Below are 25,299 nucleotides of genomic sequence, written 5' to 3'. Positions count from 1 at the left end.
TTCCGCACTGCCGCTGTGAGGGAGCAGAAGGGAGGGATCAAAGCACGGCATTATTTTCATGGCTAATTGATTAATCATTTTGATCCATAATGTGACAAGTGAAATGCCTTTCAGAATTTACATTAAAAGGCTCAGATGACAAAGAAAGTTTTCACATTTGCGTCAGGACCACTATAGTCAAAATGAATTAATTCCAATAATCGCAATTGGTTATATTTGGCGGTATGGCTCTGTTCTGGGACCTCCCTGCCCTTCCACACGCACATGTGGAAAGCCTGGGATAGGGAGAGCACACCTGCCTATCCATCCATGGGCCTTCATGTAGATTGAGGCAGGGAGAGCAGCAATTAAAACGTAGAGATCAGCTGATGTGCTACATAGTGGCGGCACTTGAGCTCATGGCCTGACTGAACTAACGCTATGCTTAATTTGAGAAGCTGGATCTTTGGTTCCATTTTAGTTCAAATTTCGCCTGAATATTTTTCTGAAGAATGTCAAATGGGAAACAACAGATGCATCAGTTATCACCTAAACTCTTCAGCTCGACAACAAATATACCTGTAGATGAACTAATATGAAATACAACACCCATCTAAAACCATCGAGATTGGTTACATATTTCTTTTGGTGAGCAGCTGGTCAATCCTTTCTCTGGTCAACTTTGGTCATAGCCCTGTCAATTAGTCAGAAAGACAAAATGAAAAGACAAAACACAGAAAAAGATGCACTTCAAAATCCACATGCAGTAGCAATGACATAACCTTTCAAAGTGAGACCATCAGACAGAACACACACATTCACTCACGCTCTGTGGAGTTCACATAAACAAAACCTTCTTTTTTTTCCTGGCTGGTTCTCTTGCCGACTGTCCAACTTGCCAGCTGGCTGCTCCAAATCATGTTGACAGGCTTACTGAGAAATCATAAACAGTGAAGTGTTGCGCGGCTTAATGGCCAATGGTGCAGCATTACAGCTCAGAAAAATCCATTTGAACTTCATGAAAGCCAAGACAAGAACTAGCTTCTGTTATTAATCATACATGAATGCTTCACTTAAGTGGCTCCTGCCTTTGCTCACACGTGTGTGTCTGAGATCTGTGTTCGACAGTCAAAATGCACCTGATTGGGAAGATGAAATACATTCTTTCTGAACAAGAGTTTGTGCAAATGTCACCTGTGAGTGCACTGGATCGTTGTCTCTGCGAATCATGTTAAAGTGTCCTCCGCGACGTACTGTGAAATGCATCACATGACGGCAAAACAAGCACACGGCGTTCACCTCATGTAAAGGTCAGTCTCAGGCTATTCTAACAATGTGGTGAGGGAGGGATTTGGTCATGGACAAGTAGGAAAAAAACTCAAGCTGAAGACATCCTTCCAAACCGAAAACTTCTTGGCGAGAGTTTGCAATGGAACCTTTTAGTGTTTAATTTAAATGCATCTGATCGTCCAACTTGTGCTGATTCTTGGGGGGGGGAGCATATTTCTTGGATGCAGGGAAAATCAATGACTATGTTTAATTGCACACCAGTAGTCCTGTCGTAGTTCGATTGAGACCAGCAGTAAGGTGGAGTCCATGTAAACACCACACTTTAATTGATAGGGTTCTCCAAATAGACACAGCAATACATGTGAAGTCTCATTTGCTCATACGAATGTCAATCCAGTTTAAATTCGTCTGGTGCATCTGCAAAAAAACAACCTAAATCCGCATGTAAATAATGTTTTACCGGTAGAATATGCTTCAATTTGTGGCTTCCATTTCTTTCTCCCGTACAAACTCTCTACAGGTTAAGGACTAAGTTGTCATTACATACTACTAGCCATCGTTCTTCTGGAAATACGTATTTGTAAAGGCCCTACTATCTTAGGGCAACTGCTACGCTGAAAGTAGCAGATATGAAATAAAGATCAAGAAAATGTAATACTGTAAGGGTAATGAGGGTAATGAGGACTTGGCTCATGTAGCTTGAAAAGAGCTATTAATGGAGTTTGGCAATCCATCCGTTTTTCCATTTTCTGCCTATTAGTCCATAAGTTGCTTTTCCCAGCAGCAATACTTCGATATATTTATATTTCAACCTGGATCACTTCCCACACCTGCGGCCATTGTGACCCTACGGGGTAAAAGAATGCTAACTCTGCACTCACCGGTGTCGTTTTAGAGATTCTGAAAGGACACACTGTAAGGCAAGCTTTGCGAGCGTCCTACGGCCTTTTAGAATAAACATGACTTGTACACAGATCATTTCAGACGGTTGGTTTGAGTGCAACTGAAAGTAGACACAGAAAGGCGCTGCATGCCCACAGTGACCATTATGACTAGCTGGCCTCTTCATCCAGGTCAACTTGCCGACCTTACCCGGCCACATCCAAAGCACTGACTTTTTTTCTCTCTCAGCTTCCATTGTAATAGTGGGTCAAGGGAAATTTACAACCAGATGCTGGTGTTTATTGCTTGTGAGTCACACATATTTCAGTCCCTCACATGAAAAATTGCCTTTTTTTCTAATTACACAGAGAGCTGACCACATTGATACATAAAGTATAGGCATGGGTGGAGTATCAGATTGTGCCATTGCTCCAGAAGTTGTCACTTTCAGAAGACGCTGAGCAATCCAAAAAGCATTTTGTTTGAAACAAACTTAAACTGTCAGTCTCAGAAGGGAAGGTCTGAGATTGGTAGAGGCTTATAAGCCAAAAAAGAAACAACTACCCCCCCCCCCCCCCCCCCCCCTCTTTTCTGCTTTTTTTGACACATTACCCCCTCATCTTGACCCTCAGGAGGGTCCTGGCCCAGTGTGAGTATGACCTTTCCCTCCCACCCAAAACCTCCCCATTACACTGTGAGGGGGGCTCATTGATGTATCTGATTCTAAAGGAGACTAGTGGCACACAAAAGTATCGTTTCTTGATTTCCTAAAATCCCTAGAAAGCTAAGCTCAAAATTCATTGTTAAAAAAAAAAAATTTTCAGTCACTTTTTATTTACTACAGTGATCAAAATGTTGTGCATGCCTCTGAGGCTGTGAGTCAGACACGTACCAAGCCAGTTTTCACTGCCAAGAAGACAGGGGCCTTTTGGCCCTTAGACGGAAGCATGTGATGGTGGAAATGCTGCTGTTAAAGTCTTTAAATCTAAAGTAACAACTTACATAATTGCCAAACGGGCACTTTGCCAGCAAGGAGAAATGGAATCTTTCATTTTCTTTGGTTTCCGCTGCAGCTCAGGGTTTTTTTTGAATCTGCTGCTAGACAAGATAATCATATGATTCAAATCTGCGAAGGGGATTACCTGGGTGAAATGTTTCCCAGTGATTACAACACAGCTGTGACCCGTGAATGTGCACACAGTCAGATTAACATATGCACACACTTGTATTCATAATGAGCAGATGTCTGGACAGAGGTGAAATGTGTTGGCAAGCATAACAGAGGGACAGCAGCGTTAGAAGCATTAAGTCCAGCAAACAAACTGAATGGTACAAGGCTGGCCTAATAAGTCGCCACTAGTGTGAACAGTGTATCTACATGTCAATCAGCTGACCACTACATCTGACTGAATATGGGCAAGTGAGTTAGTCCCCCTGTTCAAACTTCACGCTAATTAAACGAGACAATGAATTATGATTAACTATTGTAGTCTTCCTTTATGGCCACAACCTGTCACCGAGTTCTCTGCATGGCAGCATGGAAAATCAATTTTTCTGGAGGTGATGAAATGGTAGAGGAATTTCCACAAAGCAGGACTAGGTTTGACTAATTAATCTGCAGTAAACATGGTTAAATCATTAAATGATTGACTATAAAAGCTAAATCTCGTGGCTCGTTTGGCAGATTTTTTTTTTAAGCAAGCATGCTCAGGAAGAACTTCCAGCCAACTTGGCAGCTGTGCAGTGAGACCTTCCAACAGCAGCCCAGGATAGGGTTAGAGTTGGGGTTAAGTGCTACTGTTTCCACAATGGAGAACAACCTGACTATGTTGTATCTGGTGACGAAATTGTAGTTGTACATTATTTGTGCTGTTAATCTGTCCCAAAAAAACATGCGTCAAACTTCTTCTCCAGTAAAAGAGCTGAATGTGTCTATGGAAGAACAAATCAGTACAGGACATCTAGTGTTGTTCTGAGCAGCTTTGGAGAAAGCATCAGACTGAGCATACAAACAAGGAACAAAGAAAATAAAAATCGACTCAACTGAGACCAAGGACTGAAACTCGCGAGCCAGAAAACCTATTCTACAATGATATGGTCATCTTGCCACGGTTTTTGGTTCCATCTTTGTCGTGTTGAGCGTTTTCTGGATAGGTCGATAGAGAGGTGAGGGTTTTATCACTAACAGACTGCTATCGAAACGGTCAACGGTCTGAATTTTGAGTGTAGCAATGCGGGCTAAAATCAGAGCTATCACTGCCGTAAGGTTCGGCAAACACAGAAAGACAGTGGCAGCTCGAAGGGCGTCTGCTGTTGATCACGTGTAGGTCAAATATCGAAATAACTCATATCGGCACCTTGCGCAAACCTGTCTGATGCATACATACTGTACATACATTTGTAATCTCTTGAAATGAGACTTAAACCCACAGTTAAAGCTAGAGTTCTGAAAGACTCCTTCGGTGCGTGACAAGCCTGTCCAGAAATGTGACAGAAGTCCTGCCACGCTTGTAAACCGGGGGAGTCCCCTACGATCACCCATTTGTACATGTCTTGCTGAGTCCTCTGCATTTGTGATGTGATTTTCTAGGTGCCTTCGGTGGCCTCCCACTGTGAACTTGGCACTTCCCACTCTGAAGCCCACGGGGGGGGGTCCGAAGCAACCCTTTTGAAGGCCCCGATTGTGAAGTTGGTCAGCGGGCAGGCTGACAGAGATGAAGACGTGTGCCATGTTTGTGGCAGCTCTGCTGCTCCCCAGCATCCAAGCAGGTGAGTTAGGAGATATTTTCAGATCCTACCATCCCAGGGATCACCGTTATATCAAACTGATTCACAGTATTTAGAGTGCAGAAAAAAAAGAGAAGACTTGAAGTGATTAGAGAAATAGAGCAAGAGAGAAAATCTTAGTTTCAACATCCATATTTCATAGTGTTGACCTTCAAATAAAGCAAGAATAATGCATTTCAACCAGATATGCCTGAAAGGTGATACAACTGGATCAAACCACCTAATTATTTAGGTCATCATTGATCATCAGAGCCACTATCTTGAACATATGTTTCAGAAAAAAAATCACACTCACACACTTGATACTAATGACATACTTTCATTTTGTTTCAGAATGGCTCAATATTACAACAGAACAATAATTGAACATCAAATTAAATCACATAAATATGTAATGCTATATGAACATTGATTTAATGATTGTTAGGACATGTAAAACAAACCCTCTTCAGTCGCACCTACAAATCTTTTGTGGTCAACAACTGTAGCTTGTAACTTATGTTTGTTGTTGTTTTGGGTCTTTAATGGGATTTACTGATAACAGTTAAAAAAACATTGTGGCTTGTTACTTTGTGTTTTTTTGTTTTTCTTGCATCACGGTGAATTATTCCAGACAAAAATCTGCAGTGCAACCGAACGTAGAGCCTGTAGCATCTGCTTCATAGTTAAACAACACGAGCTGTCAAGAGCGGTGATTGATTAGTCCACAAAACACCCTGAACGCACCACGGATGTGCTGATGTGAAACAATAAGCCCTGCAGTGTTCAAACTGACTGACAGTCATTTCAGGTACAGTACATTAGGTATGTTCCTGCGGTATAATAGTCCGCTGAGAAAATATGGAATGCAAATTAAGAGTTAAAAACTGAGCTCTAAGCTCGTCACAGTGCCTCGTGGTCCAATCACATAGAATACTGCTTGACGCAATCGAAAGCTCTGGAAAAATCTAGTAAGTCGAACTTGCGTTAAGAAAAAACACGTTTTCGCACGTATAATGGAATAAGTTTTCAGAAACACTTTTTTCTCATGCTGGAAAATCCGAGAACACTCCTAGTTCTTGGTAAGAGATGCCACTAATGTGCAATGGACTTCAAAATGCTTTCCTACTTGATGGCATGATTTTCATTCTTAAGACATACTGTATGTTAATGTAACTCAAAGCACTTGGTTAATGTTAGGGAAAGAATGTGGTGTTGGGTAGACATTTTGTAAAGTCAACGGTGACCACAAGCGCTGGCAGGATGCATTTATTTTATTAACATTTAATCGTAAGCTTGTTTTTGCCCAACCTTGAGAGTGTTTTCAGTGCTTAAGCCTGACCACATGCAGGGTTCTCGCACTTCCTCCGCTGGAAGAAAATGTTGTCGCTGAACATGGTCCAGGCAGCGATGCGTTTTCCCCCTTGAAACATACTGGTCGTCATTTAGGGGTGACAGAGTTTCCGTATATATATATATATACATATATATATATGTATGTATATATATATATATATATGTTTGTGTGTGTGTGTGTGTGTGTGTGTGTGTGTATGAATAAAATCAACTAGAGTACTTACATGACAGAAAAGGGGAAGACAAGAGAAGAAGAAAATTAAAATTGTAAACAGCCAGTTTAGTTTTAAATGCCCCTTTAAATTAATATATGCAGCTGCAACATTTTGGCAGTTGCTATAATTGATATTAGACAGTTGGCATATAGTGTAGCATGAATTGATGTACAGTATTCACCCGCGGTGTCGAGGGAACCGTAAGCACATATGGATTCGCAGCTGAACAGGTGTTGAAGGGATACTAATCTTCACATCGAATTCATCCCAGGGGACGAGAGATGAGCTCAGGCCTCAAACAGAGAGACCGCGCGCGAGAGAAATGGATGCTGGACTGGGTCCTTCAGGGATCTGAGTTGTATAACCACAAACTCCTCACACACACACAAATAAACGAGTGTACACAAACTAGTGTAATGTGACCGAGTCAGACAACATAGAAGATAATTGAATCTCCCAAATAAGTTTTAAATGAAGTTATTCGTTCAAAAACAGGCCCCCGCTGTTGATCAGCCTCAAGAATGTCGCTCTACCAAACCAAACCCCTCCGCTCTGCTCATTCATTCATTCATTCTCAGGTCTCGCTGTTAAAAACACAACCAACACAAACGATTGTAGAAGTCGGAACAGGGATTAGAACAAACAGCAGAGAGAATGTCGCTCTACCAAACCAAACCCCTCCGCTCTGCTCATTCATTCATTCATTCTCAGGTCTCGCTGTTAAAAACACAACCAACACAAACGATTGTAGAAGTCGGAACAGGGATTAGAACAAACAGCAGAGAGTTTCTCGAACTGCTGAGGGTAGAAGTGAACATGGACGTCCCGGCTGATGGATACGCCATCAGTAGATTTAGCGTTTAAGCCAGACTCGGGAACCTCGGCAGGTGTTTTGGAGTTGGAACACTGTGACTGCCGAGTGGTGCCCCGAATCAAGCGCTTCTTCTCTGCTGCGGCCGCTAATTTGGCTTTGCTCTGGCTCCTTCCACCGCCGTCATGCCTGCGGACACAAAAGGAAACGCACACACACACACACACACACACACACACGCTACAGGCTGGTGTTTGTCTGTATGTCGTGTGAGAAAGTAGAATTATTTGTCCCCCGGCAGACTTGCCAACAGGCATCTAGCCAGACAACCGATTCCTGCTCCTGTGTGTGTGAGAGAGATTGTGGAATATTCTTCAAGGCACTAGAGACCTATTTCCAATCCAAACGTATTACAATTCTCTTCTTCTCTCTCCCTGTTTTTTTGGGGGGGGGTTTCCAGCGCAGATTTATTGTGAGTGCAAACAGAGGCTTTCTGAGACGTAAGCAGATCTGTCTAATCACAACCAGCAGATCATCTCAATCTGAGGCAGACTGTTTTTTTTATTAGAGGCTTAGTAATGGGGCTGTATCTCAATGAGAAGCTCAGACACAGAGGAATGCAGTGAGTCATGATAAAGGATGGATGAAAGCAATATTATGGTGTTTCCTGAATTAATGGGCATTTTGTTTTCTTTTGTTTTCCCGGCCAACAGATGTAAAACAACAGTAACGTTTACGTCCACGGGTGAATTGGATTAAATTGTCCTTTATGAGTGTAGACAAGTACAGCACTGACAGTGGTTGCAGACAGGTACATGAGCTGCACAATATATATATATATATAGAAGTTATTCAGAAGAAGGGCAGACAGGCTTATCATCGAGCACAGCACAGACGTTGTCAAACTGTGCGAGAAGAGGCAATTTTCTTATTCATGCCTTGTGAGGCCTTTCAAGACACAGAATTGTTTTTTCTTTCTTTGTAAGGAAAGGGAATCACAAATAGTCGTACTCGATATCCACATGTCTGTCGAATTGGGCCGCTGTCGGGCGAAAAATTGCGTTGTTTGAGCATTAATTTCTTCAGCCAAAAAATCGCAAAAAAACTCCCAAGACTGGCCCCACCTTTTATTAGCAGGTAAATGCACATGCACCGTGGGAGGTGGTGAGCTGAAATGCTGCAGCGGTTTAGACTTTGAACCGACGATGGACACAAAACCCGTGAACAGCGCTGGCACTGTGTCTGCGCAGGAGGCTCAGCATGGGCAGCATCTCAACAGATCGGCAGCCTCATTGTGTTGTGAGTCTTTATATGATACACTCAGGCACAGCTTTTAGTTATAGATCACCCTCAGAGCTAAACACACAAACATGGGCTTACACACAGAAAAACAGAGAAAAAGTAGTAATACAAATAATAATAATAATGAAGTAATAAAAAACATGTGTAGACATTGCCTGGCATAGACAGACTAAGGCCCAATCCTTTTTCTCATTTTTACCCCTACCCCTTGCGCCTTCCGCTTGAAACGGAGTTACAAGGGGAAGGGGTTGAAAATCTACCCCTACGAAAGCGTCATCACACAAATTTGTGAATTTCTACCAACGGACGCAGACCTAAATGCCTCTGGGCACAATTGGATAGACCAACAACCAGTGAGAGCAATGAATCATGTGACGTCTGTTGAGTGATGCGAAAATGTCAACAGACCAGAGCAGAGAGGAGATGCCTGTGTTGATGATTCCACAATGTCTGTGAACGAGTGTTGCGGTTTTCATAGGAGAAATTAGAAAATATCTTGGTACTTTAAGTGAAACTCTCTCCACGTCACGGTATAAACCCCGCCCGTTATCAGATAATCGGTTGTGATTGGACTGGAAAGTTTTCTGCCGGAGGAAATCACTTCCCAAATGAGGGGATGCAGACTGAGTCTGGCAGAGCAAATGAAATGAGCTCCCAGAATTCATCTGGGTCCCAGGCTAGTTGGACAGCAGGATTGATTGCAATAGAATTGTAGCTACTCTTTAACCTGATCATGCCACATTTTGAGCCAGTCCATCTAGCAGATGAAGACATTTTGCAGTGCTGAAGTGTCCTTGGGCAAGACACCCTAAATTGTAAAATATCTGAATGATTTTTTTAAAGTGCCGTATATACAGTATGTACAGTATGAATGTGTGTATGTTACTTTTACTGTGAAGCGCTTTGGGTGGTCGATAACACTTGAAAAGTGCTATCATGGAAAGTCCCTTTTTCCATGATTCATGCTTCCATTAATTTCGTTTTTAGATATTTCTTTCAGAAAACAAAAATGCCAGAGGGTCACCATATTCAATTGGACTCATCCCAAACGGGGAAAATGAATGTTGGCTCAAACGTGGATGGCAATTCATTCAGTAGTTGTTGAAGACCAGCCGGCCAACAGACACTGCCATCCATAGAGCCATGATATTACTTTGGCCATAAAGCACCAGCTCTAACGCTGCTGTCAGCGTGGTGCTTGATTTACTTTGCAGTTTTGTTAAATTAAAGTTTCATGATTCCCGTGTGGAGATGTGGCTGATGAAGCAATAAAATACATCAAACAGACATTAGAAAGGAAAATAAGGGATATTCCATAGTAAATACATTGAACAAAATTATAAACATAACACTTTTGTTTTTGCCCCCATTTTTCATGAGCTGAACTCAAAGATCTAAGACTTTTTCTATGTATACAAAAGGCTTATTTCTCTCAAATATTGTTCAAAGATCTGTCTAAATCTGTGTTAGTGAGCACGAGATAATCCATCCACCTCATAGGTGGCATATCAAGATGCTGATCAGACAGCATGATTATTGCACAGGTGTGCCTTAGGCTGGCCACAATAAAAGGCCACTCTTAAATGTGCAGTTTTACTGTATTGGTGGGGTCCGGGGGGGGGGTCCGAAAACCAGTCAGTATCTGGTGTAACCACCATTTGCCTCACGCAGTGCAACACATCTCCTTCGCATATAGTTGATCAAGTTGTTGATTGTGGCCTGTTGGAAGTTGGTCCACTCCTCTTCAATGGCTGTGCGAAGTTGCTGGATATTTGCAGGACCTGGAACACGCTGTTGTATACGCCGATCCAGAGCATCCCAAACATGCTCAATGGGTGACATGTCCGGTGAGTATGCTGGCCATGCAAGAACTGGGATGTTTTCAGCTTCCAGGAATTGTGTACAGATCCTTGCAACATGGGGCGGTGCATTATCATGCTGCAACATGAGGTGATGGTCGTGGATGAATGGCACAACAATGGGCCTCAGGATCTCGTCACGGTATCTCTGTGCATTCAAAATGCCATCAATTAAATGCACCTGTGTTCGTTGTCCATTACATACGCCTGCCCTTACCATAACCCCACCGCCACCATGGGCCACTCGTTCCACAACATTGACATCAGCAAACCGCTCACCCACATGGTGCAATACATGCTGTTTGCCATCTGCCCTGTACAGTGAAAACCGGGATTCATCCATGAAGACAAAGCCTCTCCAAAGTGCCAGACGCCATCGAATGTGAGCATTTGCCCACTCAAATCAGTTAGGGGCGACAAACTGCAGCCAGGTCGATACCCCGATGAGGACGACGAGTATGCAGATGAGCTCCCCTGAGACGGTTTCTGACAGTTTGTGCAGAAATTCTTTGGTTATGCAAACCAATTGTTGCAGCAGCTGTCCGGGTGGCTGGTCTCAGACGATGTTGGAGGTGAAGATGCTGGATATGGAGGTCCTGGGCTGGTGTGGTTAAACGTGGTCTGCGGTTGTGAGGCCGGTTGGATGTACTGACAAATTCTCTGAAATGCCTTTGGAGACGGCTAATGGTAGAGATATGAACATTCAATTCACGGGCAACAGCTCTGGTGGACGTTCCTGCAGTCAGCATGCCAATTGCACGCTCCCTCAAAACTTGCGACATCTGTGGCATTGTGCTGTGATAAAACTGCACATTTTAGAGCGGCCTTATATTGTGGCCAGGCTAAGGCACACCTGTGCAATAATCATGCTGTGCCACACCTGTGAGGTGGATGGATTATCTCATGCTCACTAACACAGATTTAGACAGATTTGTGAACAATATTTAAGAGAAATAAGCAATTTGTGTGCATAGAAAAAGTCTTAGATCTTTAAGTTCAGCTCAGGAAAAATGGGGGCAAAAACAAAAGTGTTGCGTTTATAATTTTGTTCAGTATATATATAGAAAAACCTCAGACACAGTAAGTGGGAAATATGTAAGAGAATATGTGCAAAATGTGTGAAAAACATAGGCCCTTAGCAGGCTTCAGCTCATTAGCAAATGTTAAGATTTGTTAAGATGTTTTTGTTTGAGCCATCGGTTCATTTCCTCTCCATTTCACTCAAACTTCACCAGTGTGCTACAGTAGCAACAAACACATTTCATGCCAACACAAGTTCATTTCCAACATGCAATTTTAATTCTGTTCAGTGCATAGGTGAAACAAAAACATCTCTTTCTTTCTTTCTTTATTAATTTCGCCATGAACACAATGCTGCAGTGAATTTAACTGTAGTGCCTATTTGGGTAAGGAGGTAGAGTCAGGAGGTAACCCGAAGGTTGGCGGACACACCGTCAGTCCGCATGCCGATGTGTCTTTGTGCAAGACACTTAACCCTACATTGCCCCTGGCGGGGGGGGAAACGCGGTGAATAGCAACGCTGTATGAATGTGTGTTAATGTGTGAATGTAACTTTCCTGTTAAGCGCTTTGAGCTGTCTATATGAGTGAGTGCTATATAAATACAGGACATTTACGATTTACATGTATGCTCTTAGCGGAAGAGCCAATCACAAACAATACTGTACAGTATCTACTCCAGGAAAACCCATTACCATGTTGATGAGTGCTTGCCATCAGGCTGTGACTGAGAAACAACATCAGTAAAGTTCAGTGTCATTATTTGCGTTTCTGAAGAATAGAAAAAAATGGTGCAGCATCCAATAAAAAGTGCAAACAAGACTATTGAGACAACATTATTCGTTCTTGTTGAGCATTTGTAGATGGTGTGTTTCTCTGTGATATTTAATTACAGTGTGAAATTGAACTTTCATCAGTTTGATTAATGCCGGTTCAGATCTTAAACACATAAAATACTTGCGATAATGCATTGTATTCTATACACTGCGTGAACATCTGTTATTGGTTTGCACATTGGTGTGCAATTTTGACTTCTGGGATTCTACTCAAAGACTGCTAGATTACCTGAGTATATTTACTTTTCTGAAATTGGCATTTTCTGCTTAACTGTGCTCGATCTGTTGTTTCTGGTTTTCAGTTTGTCTTTGTAGACTGTCTCTAAGCTAAGTTCTGTTGTGATCAGTATTCTTGAGCTAGATTTACTTATCTTCTAGTTTTTAAAAACCCTTGTTTCATTTCACTGTCTCTACAGGATGATTCTAAACTGTTCTCCTTTAATCAGTATCCCTGAGTTAGACTCATTTAGTTTCTAGTTATCTAGATAGCCTTGTTTTATTCAATTGTCTCTGCTGTGATTGAGTTTATCTAGTTTCTAAAACTGGCATTTCCCTGCTTAACAGTGCCTTGCCTGTTTTTAGATTTAACTTTGAACTTTGTTTGGCCTTGTTGACTAAGTCTAAGTAAACTTTAATGTTGCTTTAAATCCATCTTAGAAATCTATCTCCACTGACTAAGGTGGAAACTGTTGCAGTTCAGCTGTCTCTCAGCAGAGGTAGTTTCAATTGCTCTCTCACCAGGTAATTAGAATACCTAACTAATTGTGGGGGCGTGGTCAGCACCCCTGATGTAGATTAAAACTGTGCATTTTGACTTCTGGGATTCTACTCACTCTCCTTCCATCCTCCCCTCATGGGCAACTTTGTTGGGAGACATGGTTTTGACCATCATGTCCAAGTAAAATCCATTTAAATCTCCTCATGCACTCCACATGAATAATTGATTTGAATATTTTAAATGATTAACTTAATCAGAGAGCTGTCGTAATGATGATTTACATTTTGAAGGATTCAGCCAGATTAGCTCATTAGAGTGGAGTTTGTTGATTTGTTGAAATTTAACAACAACTGAATAAGTATTTCTTCAGTTGAATTCCTCCTCCCGAGTTTTGTTCAGCTTGTGACGGAGCCCACCCACAACAGGGTCAAACTCAGGACTTAATCATGTCCAAGGGTCTGAACATATATCAGGTTGTGGTGATTGATGTTGCTCTTTCTGATCATTCCTGTGTTTTCTTTAAGAGTGCTATCTCTGTGCAGACAAATGTTCAAAGAAAGGTAAATCACAAAACCGTATCATCGAAAACTCTCTCCTCAACACCCACCCTCCTTGTGGTCTCAGTAAATTAACTTGTTAATTTACTGATAACTTCAATGTTAAAATTACAAATGTTATTAATGCCATTGCACCCACTAAGGTGAAAGTGGTCTCTGGTGAGAAAAGATCTCCATGGAGATATGCCACGTTGGTAAGAATAGAAAAAAAGATTGTCGAAAAGCTGAACGCAGATGGCGAAAAACAAATCTCCAGGTTTATTATGACATCTATAAAGAAAGACTACACATCCTGAACTCCTCTCCACGAGGTCATGCAATGAACCTGCCTCCTTCTTCACTGACAAAATTCAGAAAATTAGGATGAATCACTTCATGGCAATAAACAGCTGTTTTGATGTCTTCCAGTCTGGGTTTAGACCACACCACAGCACTGAGACAGCTCTTGTTAAGGTATTCAATAACACCCATTTAAACAGAATTTCAGTCTTGGTAGTACTTGATCTCAGTGCTGCATTTGACACAGCATATTACTAGACGGACTGGAAAACTAGGTGGGACTCTCTGGCACAATATTAAATTGGTTTGAATCCTACTTGAAAGACAGGGACTACTTTGTGTCTATAGGTAACAACACATCTGAACCGACAAAAAATGTATTTGGAGTTCCACAAGGCTCCATCCTGGGGCCTCTTCTGTTCAACATCTAGATGCTCCCATTGGCTAAGATCATGGAAAACAACAAAAAATGTGACCATAAATATACAGACGACACAAATTTATATAACAATATCCCCTGGGGACTATGGTCCAATTCAAGCACTGAGTAAATAAACGACTGGATGCACCACCATTTTCTTCAAATAAACAAAGAAAAAATGGAAATATTATTTTTTGGAGCCAAGAAAGAATGATTTAAATTTAGCGCCTAGCATCAGACGGTAATGTTAAAAACCACAATCCAAGCCAGAAATCTGGGTGTAGTGATGGACTCAATAGCCACATTAAAATGATTACGATGTCAACCTACTATCACATCAATAATATATTCAACATCATAATACACTGGCTTCCTGTCTGTCAAATAATTGATTTCAAAATACTACTGTTGGTTTAGAAATAACTGAAATGTTTAGGACCAAAATACATTTCTGATCTTCTTCTCTCAGATCGTCTTGAACAGGTCTGCTCTCTGTCCCCAAAATCAGAACAAAACATGGAGAGGCAGCATTCAGTTTTTAGGCTCCACGTATCCAGAACAAACTCCCGGAAAACCACTGATCTGCTGCGAATCTCGGTTCTTTTAAATCAAGACTGAAGACTTTTCCGTTTGCCGTTACCTTTCAGTAGATAAACAATTTATACATTTCTTGTACTGCACTGTTACTTTTATAGCCTGTCTTATTCTACTTTGGCTTCTTTTTATTTTCTCTTTTTATGGATTGTATATTTTACGTAATTTTCTTCCCAATTCTTTTAATATTTTATGTAAAGCACTTTGAAGCTCTTTGTTGTTGAAATTTGCTTTACAAATCAACTTGCCTTGCATTGCCCCGTATTTTACAGGATGCACTGTTAATTATTTCTAATACATTTAGTTTTCTTTATGCTGGTTGAGGATTTTATCACTTTTCTTTCCGTGAACATACCAGTGTATCTCAAGTTAATTATACAAAAGCTCTCTCTCACAGTTACTATCCTGTTCTCATCTGTAATTGGAGGTACGGAGAGTGGATATAATGCTTTGAAATCTGTGTTTCTCCTGGTTTATTTTTATTCTCCCTGTAATTCTCCCTGACTCGGTGGGGTTGGTGGTTTTCTGACGGAGTTCAGGCCCAGGTCATTACATTGCTGGATAAGAAAAGAATTTAAACCAAAGCAAAGCCATGCAGCAGGTTCAGCAGTTTTTACTCACAGCTTCTCAGACACCACAGTAACTGGCAGGAACAGATCTCCAAGGACTGACTTCAGACGCTCACTCAGAAGTGTGTGAGAACAGCTGCTGATGAGGAGCTTTTTACTGTATGCTGTATGTAGGGTTTTGCTTTTGTAATGTAAGCTTTTCCATTTTTGCGCACGGAGGTGGAAACTTGCACATTAGCAAGTCAACTTATTTCCATATGTAGGTTCAGCCGCGTTTATTTAAACGAAAACAGCATAGTAGGATAATCACTATTTGGCAAGCCTATGTTTTTTTTTGTGGTCACACATGAACATGCAGAAACATTACATTCAGGAAGTAATCAGACCCCATCACTTTCCACATTTTGTTATGTTGCAGCGCTCTGCTAAAATAGAAAAAAACTATTTCCCCCTCCTACATTCACTGATGATGGCAAAGCCAAAACAGAATTTCACACATTTTTGCTAATTTATTAGAAGGAAAAACTTCAGATTGACATATACATTCAGACACGCTGTCATTAAACTTGAAACATTAAACTTGAATCAAGAGAAATGCTTCCCATTTCTCTTGACAATTTTTGAGATGTATCCAAGGTCTTGCGAAAACAAAGTCATGAGGTCAACACAGCTGCCTGCAGAGCTCAGAGACAGGAGTGAGTTTAGGCACAGATCTGGGAAGAATACATTGACATCCAACATTTACTGCAATGAAGGTTCATAAGTAGGGGTTTACCGATTGCAATTTCCTTGGGCAATCCGGATTGCCGATTTTTGTAGAGAGTCTAATCTGCGGATATTGATTTTGCCGATTCTGATGATTCTGACAGCATACAAAAATGTACAGACTTTTACCTAAAGCCTTTTGACTCCGCCTCAGCCATCCTCCCGCAAGCTGCAGCTGTTGTCTCTGACTGGGACCAGCAGAAGTAGAGTTTACTTTCACTTTCACTCTCAATTAATATTTCACAGATCGCTAATGTTACCGACTTTACTTGCAAAACATTTTTTTCACTTGTGGCAACGAGCGTTGTCTCCATTCATTTTTTTTTTCAAGTATGATATGTTCACTCTGCCATCACATGGAGCAGGCGAGTGTCTCTGTGTGGCCACGCCCCCTGCACAGCGCAGGCCCCGACACAGTCACACAGAGACACAGGATTGGGAATAGCGAAAAATTCATCATCAACGAATGAATGAATTTCTTTAATACTTCAGCAGCACCGTTGACAAAATATCATCCCATGGCCTGAGTACTGAAAACAGGTGAATGTGGGTACGTGGATTATGACAATTGTGTCCAAACTTAAGAACAGGACATAAACTGCTAAATCGATTCACATGACAGCACTGCCAGAGCACCAGATCCTTCAAATCATAATTCAGCACTTAACAAAAAACATTAAAAGCCTTAATATCTATTGAATTCAATTCAGTTGTTAAGGTCTCTGCTAGTTTTCTCTCAATATGCCCCCATCATATAATAGCTGTGGAGAAACCACTTGGACTCTGGAGGAGTGGACAAAGATCATCAATCAGGAGTCAGTGTACGCACGCAGAAAGATTGAACGGGCTACTTGTAAGCTTTCTCTGCTGCTGAACAAGGTATCTTCTTGTGAGTGTCACTTGCCAAGAGATATCGGAAAGTGACGAGACAGGCCTGGCTGTGCCTGGGCTAACATCAGTAACGGCAAAGAAGTGGTAGAAAAAGAAGCAAAAGCTTCTTTCCACCTCTGTTGACAGCTTTTATTGAGTCAGGGAATGAAGTTTGATGCTGAACTCTTCGATTTCTTCTAGATTGGAAAGTAAACAGCTGTTAATGCCTTGGCTATGCAGCAACTGCAACACTAAGGAGAACGTGCAATGTTGATGCCATTGAGACCAAAATTCTACTCTTGGATGACGTGATGACACCTGAGCTATCTCCACACATGCAATCCGAGTTGAGATTGTTTGTCAAACTGGATTTTCACAGTCAAGAAAGAAACCACTCTCCGTGTTCACATTCTGATGCAGCAACTGACAAAGGATGATGACTGTGTCCAACGGCAGAGTGCTGGTGTAATGCATGTGACCCAACATGCTAGGATAGGATGTCAACTAATTAATGTAATTGAGAAGGTAGTGAATTGTGTCTCAGAGTAAACACACACATACACACACACAAATCTCTTTTTTAAAATTTTATTTAATGTTATTTTTTGGTTAAATTTTGTACATACAAACCCTTTTTTGTAAATTTCTTATATATTCTTCTGCCCACTTTGCTGCTGTAATGCCCGAATTTCCCCATTGTGCGATGAATAAAGGTATATCATATCTTATCTTATCTTATCTTATCTTATCTTATCTTATAGACATCAGAAAACCAGCTGATTGCAAGTTACCACCTATCAGTTTGTGTGAGCCCGCTGGGAAATCTACTTGACAATTGAGGTCCCCAGTCAGTCAGTGTCACTGATGGATCCATTAGCTGGCAGGGAGATGAGGTAACAACCACAAACACCAAAAAGCAATAGCTTGGAACTTTATTAGGGGCAGACACGCAGTGTCTCACAGAGCAATCCTGAAAAATAACACGCACAATCCAAATGGGTTCATCAGTCACTCTTACTCTTGAGTGAGCAATCCAATAACTGTTTGTGAGGCTTTATCCTCATTTAGGTTGTTTGGAAGCTGAGAAGGTAACGGAGTTGGAAGAATGGAAAAAAAACGTATTGATGTTTCAATGTTTCCTTTTGACAGCCACGAGAAAAATGTGTTCAGTAAAATGTGACAGGTGGATCTGTGTACACAGTATATCCATATAGTGTTGAATGTTGGTGCAAAAAAATTAGTCAAGAAAGAAGCCCGTTAATGTGCTTTGATTCTGAAAAAGTGATACAAATCAGATTTCTTCCCTGGTGTCCATTCAAGTCATATTTCCTAAAGGAAAAAAAACAAACGATAAAAAAGAAAATATGCTCAGCCTTGAAAATTTCAGTTTTATCCCGTGTAAGCAGGAGATTCTATCTAGATGGTGATGAAGCCTGATAAAGGCTACAGTGGCTAAAGTATGTTATGAGTGATTTCCTTTTCTCTAAAAGTTTCCAAAGGCTTTCCATCAATTCAGTCATATTACAGGGATTGCAGTGTTGCGACTAGCATGGTCGTACCTCTTTACAGGGTTTTAGAAATACAGTTGTCCAAAAACTGAGCTTACTTCACATGGATTCAGATGCATGGATCATTAGAAAAAATGGATTCCCCTCACTATGTATGTGTTCATAAAAAAATTGGATGAATAGTTTAAATTACCATGTCAGTTTGTGGTTAGATTATCTGCCAGGATCCAAACTACAATCTTTATTTCATCCGTGTGATTTGAGTCTGAATAATTTCAACTATAATGCATTGGGAATTCATATTACAGAGCTGGCTACTTCATTCCCTCATAAGATCATTCAGCCCGCTCACCCACACACTAGCATTGACGCTGTTGGTCATATAAGAAAGTCGGCGCTCTCGGGTTTGTTCTTTATCTTCGCAGCATCTAATTCGAGTTATTTTAAGGGAAATTGCTTTATGACTTATGTGCACCTAAAGAAAAAAAACGACACCACTGATCTTTGGACCTTTTGATTGTGGAAAAAGAATGAGGGGGAAGAATTTTTTTTTCCTTTTTTCTTACATTTCGGAATAAAGCTCAAATATCAAGAATAAAGTTGAAATACTATATCGAGAATAAAGTAGATATGTCGAGGATAAAGTTGAAATACTACTTCGATAAAGAAGTAGCAAATTGTGACCCGTTAGCACTTTTCAGCGGCACCAAACAACCGGATGTTGATATTTTGCTAGCCAGTTTGCTAGCTAACACTAGCTATTTCGACTTTCGTTTCGACATTTCGACCTTATTGTCGAAATCTTCCCCCTCATTTTTTTTCTTATGCCTGGCCCTTATACTCTTCCCTAGCCTCCCTGATCTCCCTGAAGAATGTGACTTTTTGTTTCCTTGGCAATAAATCTGTAAAAAAACTTAACGTGTATTTTTACGAAGAGTGTTTATCTCAAAGTATACTTAATGGTATAAAATGTGTGTAAAAGAACTATAAAGCAGCATAAAATCAAAAAAAGAAAATGAAATTGTACCAAAGTACTGTAATTCAGTAAATGTACTAAGTTGCTTGTCACCACTGGTTTGTTGAAGGTGTGTGAGGGAGTGAAGTGTTTGTGTGTTTTCTCTTGCTGCAGTGTGTCCAGATAAGGAGCCAGGGCTGCAGCCGTGGATGCCGGGACACAGCAAAGATCACCGTGTGACAATCGGCTATGGCAGGAAGGTCCTCCTCACAACGTCAGCTACGGTCCACTCTATTGAGATTCTCAATGGAGGTAAGCTGGACAAATCCATCTTGTTTTCACCATTATTTAAAAGTGTATCTTCTGAAACGTAACATGTTTCTGAGTGAAGGAGAGTTCCCTGGGTGGGGCTCAGTTCGCGAGGGGTATGTTTTACAAATTATTCAAATTTGATTATGTTGCTCAAAAACTGGGCATGGCTTAACGCATACGGCTTCATATGGACAGGCATAGGCAGAATGCGGCGCTTCAGAGTATTAAAGCACCGCATTGTTGTTTGATGGCTTTCTAAGATCTTATGTTCATACAGCTATCTCTTATTCTACATCATTTCAGTATGTATTATGGAGCATTAGTTCTCCGAGCCAATGCCTCATCACTCAGATTCTTTGATGGATCCCTCAAAGAGCGAAGCCTTTTTCTGCCACATTTCACTGCGCAGCCATTTTGCTGTAAACGGTCACATTCCTCAACGGAAGTGTCTCTGACTGAATTATGTCACAGTTATTGGAAGTGGAAAGAAATTTCAATGAATACATTCTTTCTGAATGTTTTGTGCAAGAGGCAAAAACATGGAAAAAAAAGAAGGAATGTTGTGAAAGCGGGGCCTCGGCCATTCAGAAAAACAGAGGAACATACAGGAGATGATGTTTGACAGCTATTCGCCACTTCACTACTGAACTGGAATCATTGGATTGCAGGCCTGGTAACAGTGGCGGTTGGCCTGCTACATTTGTGTGTGTGTGTGTGTGTGTGTGTGTGTTGTGTGTGTGTTCAGTCTGAGCACAGGGCCATAAATGGTAGGAAGACAGGAGGTGTCTGAGGGCACTGGTGCATGAAGGACCTGCCTGGAGGCTTCATCACCCCTTCGACTCCCCTCTCTCTCTTTCTCTCCCTCCTGTAGGAAAGTTGGTGATTGCTGACACCAACCGGCCCATTCTGCTTCGAACCAAACACATTCTGATTGGGAACAAGGGGGAGCTGCACATCGGCAGCCCCGACTGTCCTTATAGAGGCAACCTCACCATCTCCCTATTCGGAAGGTATGACTTTTTGACACTGATCAAAACGATAACAATCACTCTAACGAGCACTTTATTAGGAACATCGTTCTAAAACTGGGTCGTTCCTCCCTTTGCTCCCAAAAACAGCCTCAGTTCTTCACGTCATTAATGTCGTAAGATGTTCGAAACTTCTGCCACAGTCACATTTGTTCATGATGATCCAAATTAAAATTTTACACCATGCATAATAACATAAAAAGGTCCCTAACTGCGCAGTTGCTTGATTGTAGAGCGGTGTGCCGTGCTCCTTGCCCCCGCTGTGGCTCTCTTGCTCTCTCACAAACTCATTGACCTGTCCGTCGGGCAGGCCACTGGTAGCGCCCGGACGAATCTGGCGTTGGTGGGCTGGTAGTTTCTCGGCAGGCAGGCAGGCAGAACTCAACGTAACATTGGTAGATACAGCTTTAGCTGTGTGCGTTTCCCACGGTAGACCTACAATTCTCAGTAGGGCAGCCCACAGATCAGTCCAACACCTGTGCACATGAAAGCGTACCGTGTGCCTGTTCACTGGGCAATCACAGTGATCAAACCCCTAACCCCTCCTACACACTGTAGGTACCTTCCACCGAAGTCAGAAGGGTGTGAAATCAAAGATTGTCCAGAGTAGCTTCCTGACTGAGTGTTCCGTGCTCATCATGCTGTGCTTCAGCGGAAGAAACCTTTTTTTTTGTTTTGGGATAATCCGTGTTACTTTGTAGGTTTGCAGCAGTCCAACACCTTAGTTGTTATTTTGTCATTCCTACTATTCTCAACATTGATCCTGTACCTAAATTTCGTGAGCCATTCAATGATTGAAATGTTAAAGTAACAGGAAAAACCGATAGATGGGCCTGTTACGGACCTGGATCAGGACTCACACAGACACACTCTATAGTTTATTAACACTCTCGTAAAACATATACAATATCTTTTTTTTTCTCCTTTTTTTAAACATATGGATAGACAAACATAAATAAAAGAGAAACAAACTGCTCTCCCAACCCCAGTAACAACAACATTCTCGGTAAGGAAATAAATAATGAAAGAAAAGAAAAGAAATTTTAAAAAGCACTTAACAGTATTAAATGTAAATTAAATTATTAAATGTAATAATTTATCTAATGCATGTCTGTACATGTAGGATTATGAACATTGGTTGAAGAAATGTAACAAATAAAATAAATTCTAATAACAAAAAGTAATTTGAAAATAATGAAAAATAAAAAAATATAAATAAATGTATAAATATAAATAAATAAATAAATGTATAAGGTTCAGTCATCCTATTCTCACTTCCTATAATCAACCCCGTTAAAAATAGCTTATACATTGCATTTATTATTTTACTGTACTGTCAGGTCATTCATGAAATGCAAGAAAGGTGTCCACATCTGATAAACCCACTGTTAACTTCTGTTTTAGCAATATCTGTTAGAAACTGCAAAAGGCATCTGGAAATTTCTGAGCTTTTAAAAAAAAAAATAGTAAAATTAATTTATCAACATGGCTCGAATGGATGACAATGAGAGATTCTCATGATATTCTGTACAGAAATCCGTAGTCCCCAGAGGATGAACCGACTTTTCATGTGCCATCATCATCATCATTCGTGATTTAAAGTGTCTAAAATCTCTCTAAACAATTATTGGATGGATGGCTGTGAAGTCTGCTGTACATGATCATGTCCCACTCAGCAGATGACCAGTGATTACAAATCATTATGATTTTTCATTCTGACATTACATCATCATCAAGTTTCATCATCAGTTCATCCAGTATTGTGGCCACATATTTCAAAATCATGTAGAAGACAGAAAAAGATGCTGCCTGATGCTTTAAAGACTTAAAGTGTATTACTCAGGGCATTTGTAATTCTCCGACACCTTAGATTGGATGACAGTGATGAGGAGCACAGCTACTTTGGGAGAAAGTACATTGGCGTGGGGACCAGAGGGACTCTCGAGATTCATGGGAAAAAGAAGCTGTCGTGGACGTTCCTCAACAAGACCCTCCACCCAGGAGAGAGCAACCAAAACAACTACTTGTTTCAGAGAAGCTGGGGGAACCGAGGCATCATTGTCCACGTCATCGATCCCAAGACCGGTGAGGTGTTGCATGACGACAGGTGAGGGTCCCCCTGGAAGCGGAGGCGGCATCTTTGGCTGCTGGACGATCATGAGACTCCAATTAGAGCAGAAAAAGATGCGGTGGCCGCCACCTCATTAGCTGCGAAACCACCGGGGTTGTAACGCTGGAGACAAATACGCCTCTAATGGCTCTGGCATCGTTTCATGAGGGGGATATTAAAATTAGAAATTTATACTATCCTTAATATCCTTTATGATTAAATATCCATTACACTTTTATTTTAAATGAATGTCACATGTATTGATATACAGGTTATTTTTGTGATAAATAGATGATTAGGTAATTTATAGAGACGGAGGCAGGGCATTGGACTGTGTCTACAGTGCACTTAATAAAAGGCTATTACACCACTATCAATATGTAAACCGAGTCAACCACAGTCAGTGATCAAAGGACAATTATACAATAATTCGAAAATGGATGGGGATGGTATTCCTGGATGTCCTTGAACTTACATTCTGTCTTGGCGGGCTTTTAGCTTCCTTTTTTTCACGGAGATACACTCCTATTTTGTTAAAGCACTTATTGCACCTGAGGTTAGGCTGCACTTTCTGTGCAAAACAGTCCAGCTGAATTCAATAAAGTCATTTTCTTTATAGAGCTGCAACAGTTAGTCGATTAACCGATTAGTAATTGATTATAAAATTAATCAGCCACTATTTAGATAATCAATTAATCGGTTGTGGTAGTTTTTTTATGGAAAATAAAGTCCAAATTCTCTGATTTCAGCTTCTTAAATGTGAATATTTTCTAGTTTATTTGCTCCTCTATAACAGTAAGCTAAATATCTTCGGTGTGTGGACAAAACAAAACATCATTTTGGGGTTTTGGGAAAAACGATCAATATTTTTCACCATTTTATGACATTTTATGGACCAAACAACTAATCGATTAATCGAGAAAATAATGGACAGATTAATCGATTATGAAAATAATCGCTAGTTGCAGGCCTATTTCTTTTAATTTCATTGTTAATTTATTTTTAGCAGAGGAACAAAGGAGGGGGAATAAGTATTTGGAGACAGAGAAGAAGCCCTGTCAAGATAATTATTTAAAATATTACATTTTTTTTGTATTATTCTATGTATTGGGCGATTTACTGTGTGTTAGCCATTAGTTTTTTTATTAGTGTAGGCAATGCCATTTACAAAACAGATCTTTATGCTTTTGCTTAAAAAACAGAAGCATAATTGGAAAACGTTCCTTCAATGCTTTGTGTCCTTTTATTCAGTGTATTATGGCACTATATTTTTTTCTAACCCTGACAAGATTAAACTGAACACTTGTCAGTGCACACTGTGCATGCAATAGTTGGCAATTAAATACTTTCGATTTACATGCAGAGTGAGTTGGAGAAGGTCTTTTCTGGCCTGTCTGAGATTTTAAGTTGAATGGAAGATACAATAATGACTTTGCGTCCCCCTTTTCTTCTGCTCACCTCCCTCCACTCGCACAGGTTTGACACTTACCGCAGCAAGGACGAGAGCCGTCGCCTTGCAAAGTACGTGGACGGCGTGGAGGCGGGGCTCATACTGGCCGTGATGGTCAATGACGAGGGCTCCAACAACTTGGAGGACACGGCCAAGAAGAACCTCTCCAGGCTGGGCAGTCAGCTTATCAGCACTCTGGGATTCCGGTGAGCTCCCTGATATATATTTAGTCAAATTAATGTACATGTCTTCAATTTATGAATTACTTTTTTTTTTCCCCCGGGTGAAAAAATGGTGCGAGTAGTGCGACGCGAAACACGCAAATCCGCGTCTCAAGTCAGTCGCTTCAGACGCTCGAGTTGAAATATTGGAGCGTTGAGATCCTCCACTGTCGTCAGACGTGATGCATCAGGAATGGGGACATTGACACATTGTATGTGTGCACTTGTGGCTTTCCCATTCATTCCTGTCTGCCTTTTTTCTGTCAAGCAGTTCATGTCTACCTGCGTGCGTGTCTTTGTTCAGATGAGGTTTGTCGGAGAAACAGGAAGGAATTGAAAGGGCAAATATTCGCGCGAATGACGCAAATATTGCGACAAAACGCGCGCGAGCAAAGGGATTTGAAAATGTGCTTCGTGTCTGGTGCGATTGCAGCATTACTGTATGTCCCACCGATCCATACTATGAGCTGAATCATCTCTGCTGAGTTCTTCCAACCAAAACTCAGGTATTCAGTTCGCAGCGCGTGAGGAAAGAGACTCCCAGCAGTGTATTGTCTGCAGCCTTCCTTTTTATTGATCGCGGTGAATAAATGAGAAAATGTTACAACCCCAGTGGACGGTTGTCTT

General features: G+C 41.0%; 1 protein-coding gene across 2 annotated transcripts in view; it reads left to right on the top strand.

Annotated features, from left to right (window-relative positions):
* LOC118302466 (cell migration inducing hyaluronidase 1) overlaps window positions 1-25,299 on the top strand; it is a 155,300-nt gene that overhangs the window by 57,800 nt on the left and 72,201 nt on the right. For both annotated transcript variants that reach the window (XM_035628618.2, XM_035628615.2), the window contains 5 exons: window positions 4,742-4,920; window positions 19,726-19,863; window positions 20,735-20,873; window positions 22,762-22,998; window positions 24,478-24,657. In XM_035628618.2, coding sequence (XP_035484511.1) covers window positions 4,866-4,920; window positions 19,726-19,863; window positions 20,735-20,873; window positions 22,762-22,998; window positions 24,478-24,657 — 749 coding nt within the window. In that variant the 5' untranslated portion in view covers window positions 4,742-4,865. The remainder of the gene's footprint in view (window positions 1-4,741; window positions 4,921-19,725; window positions 19,864-20,734; window positions 20,874-22,761; window positions 22,999-24,477; window positions 24,658-25,299) is intronic.

The sequence above is a fragment of the Scophthalmus maximus genome, chromosome 4 (assembly GCF_022379125.1).
Source record: "Scophthalmus maximus strain ysfricsl-2021 chromosome 4, ASM2237912v1, whole genome shotgun sequence".
In the NCBI taxonomy this organism is placed as follows: domain Eukaryota; kingdom Metazoa; phylum Chordata; class Actinopteri; order Pleuronectiformes; family Scophthalmidae; genus Scophthalmus; species Scophthalmus maximus.
Note: the sequence above shows the minus strand (reverse complement) of the source record. Positions and strands in the feature narration are given on the sequence as shown.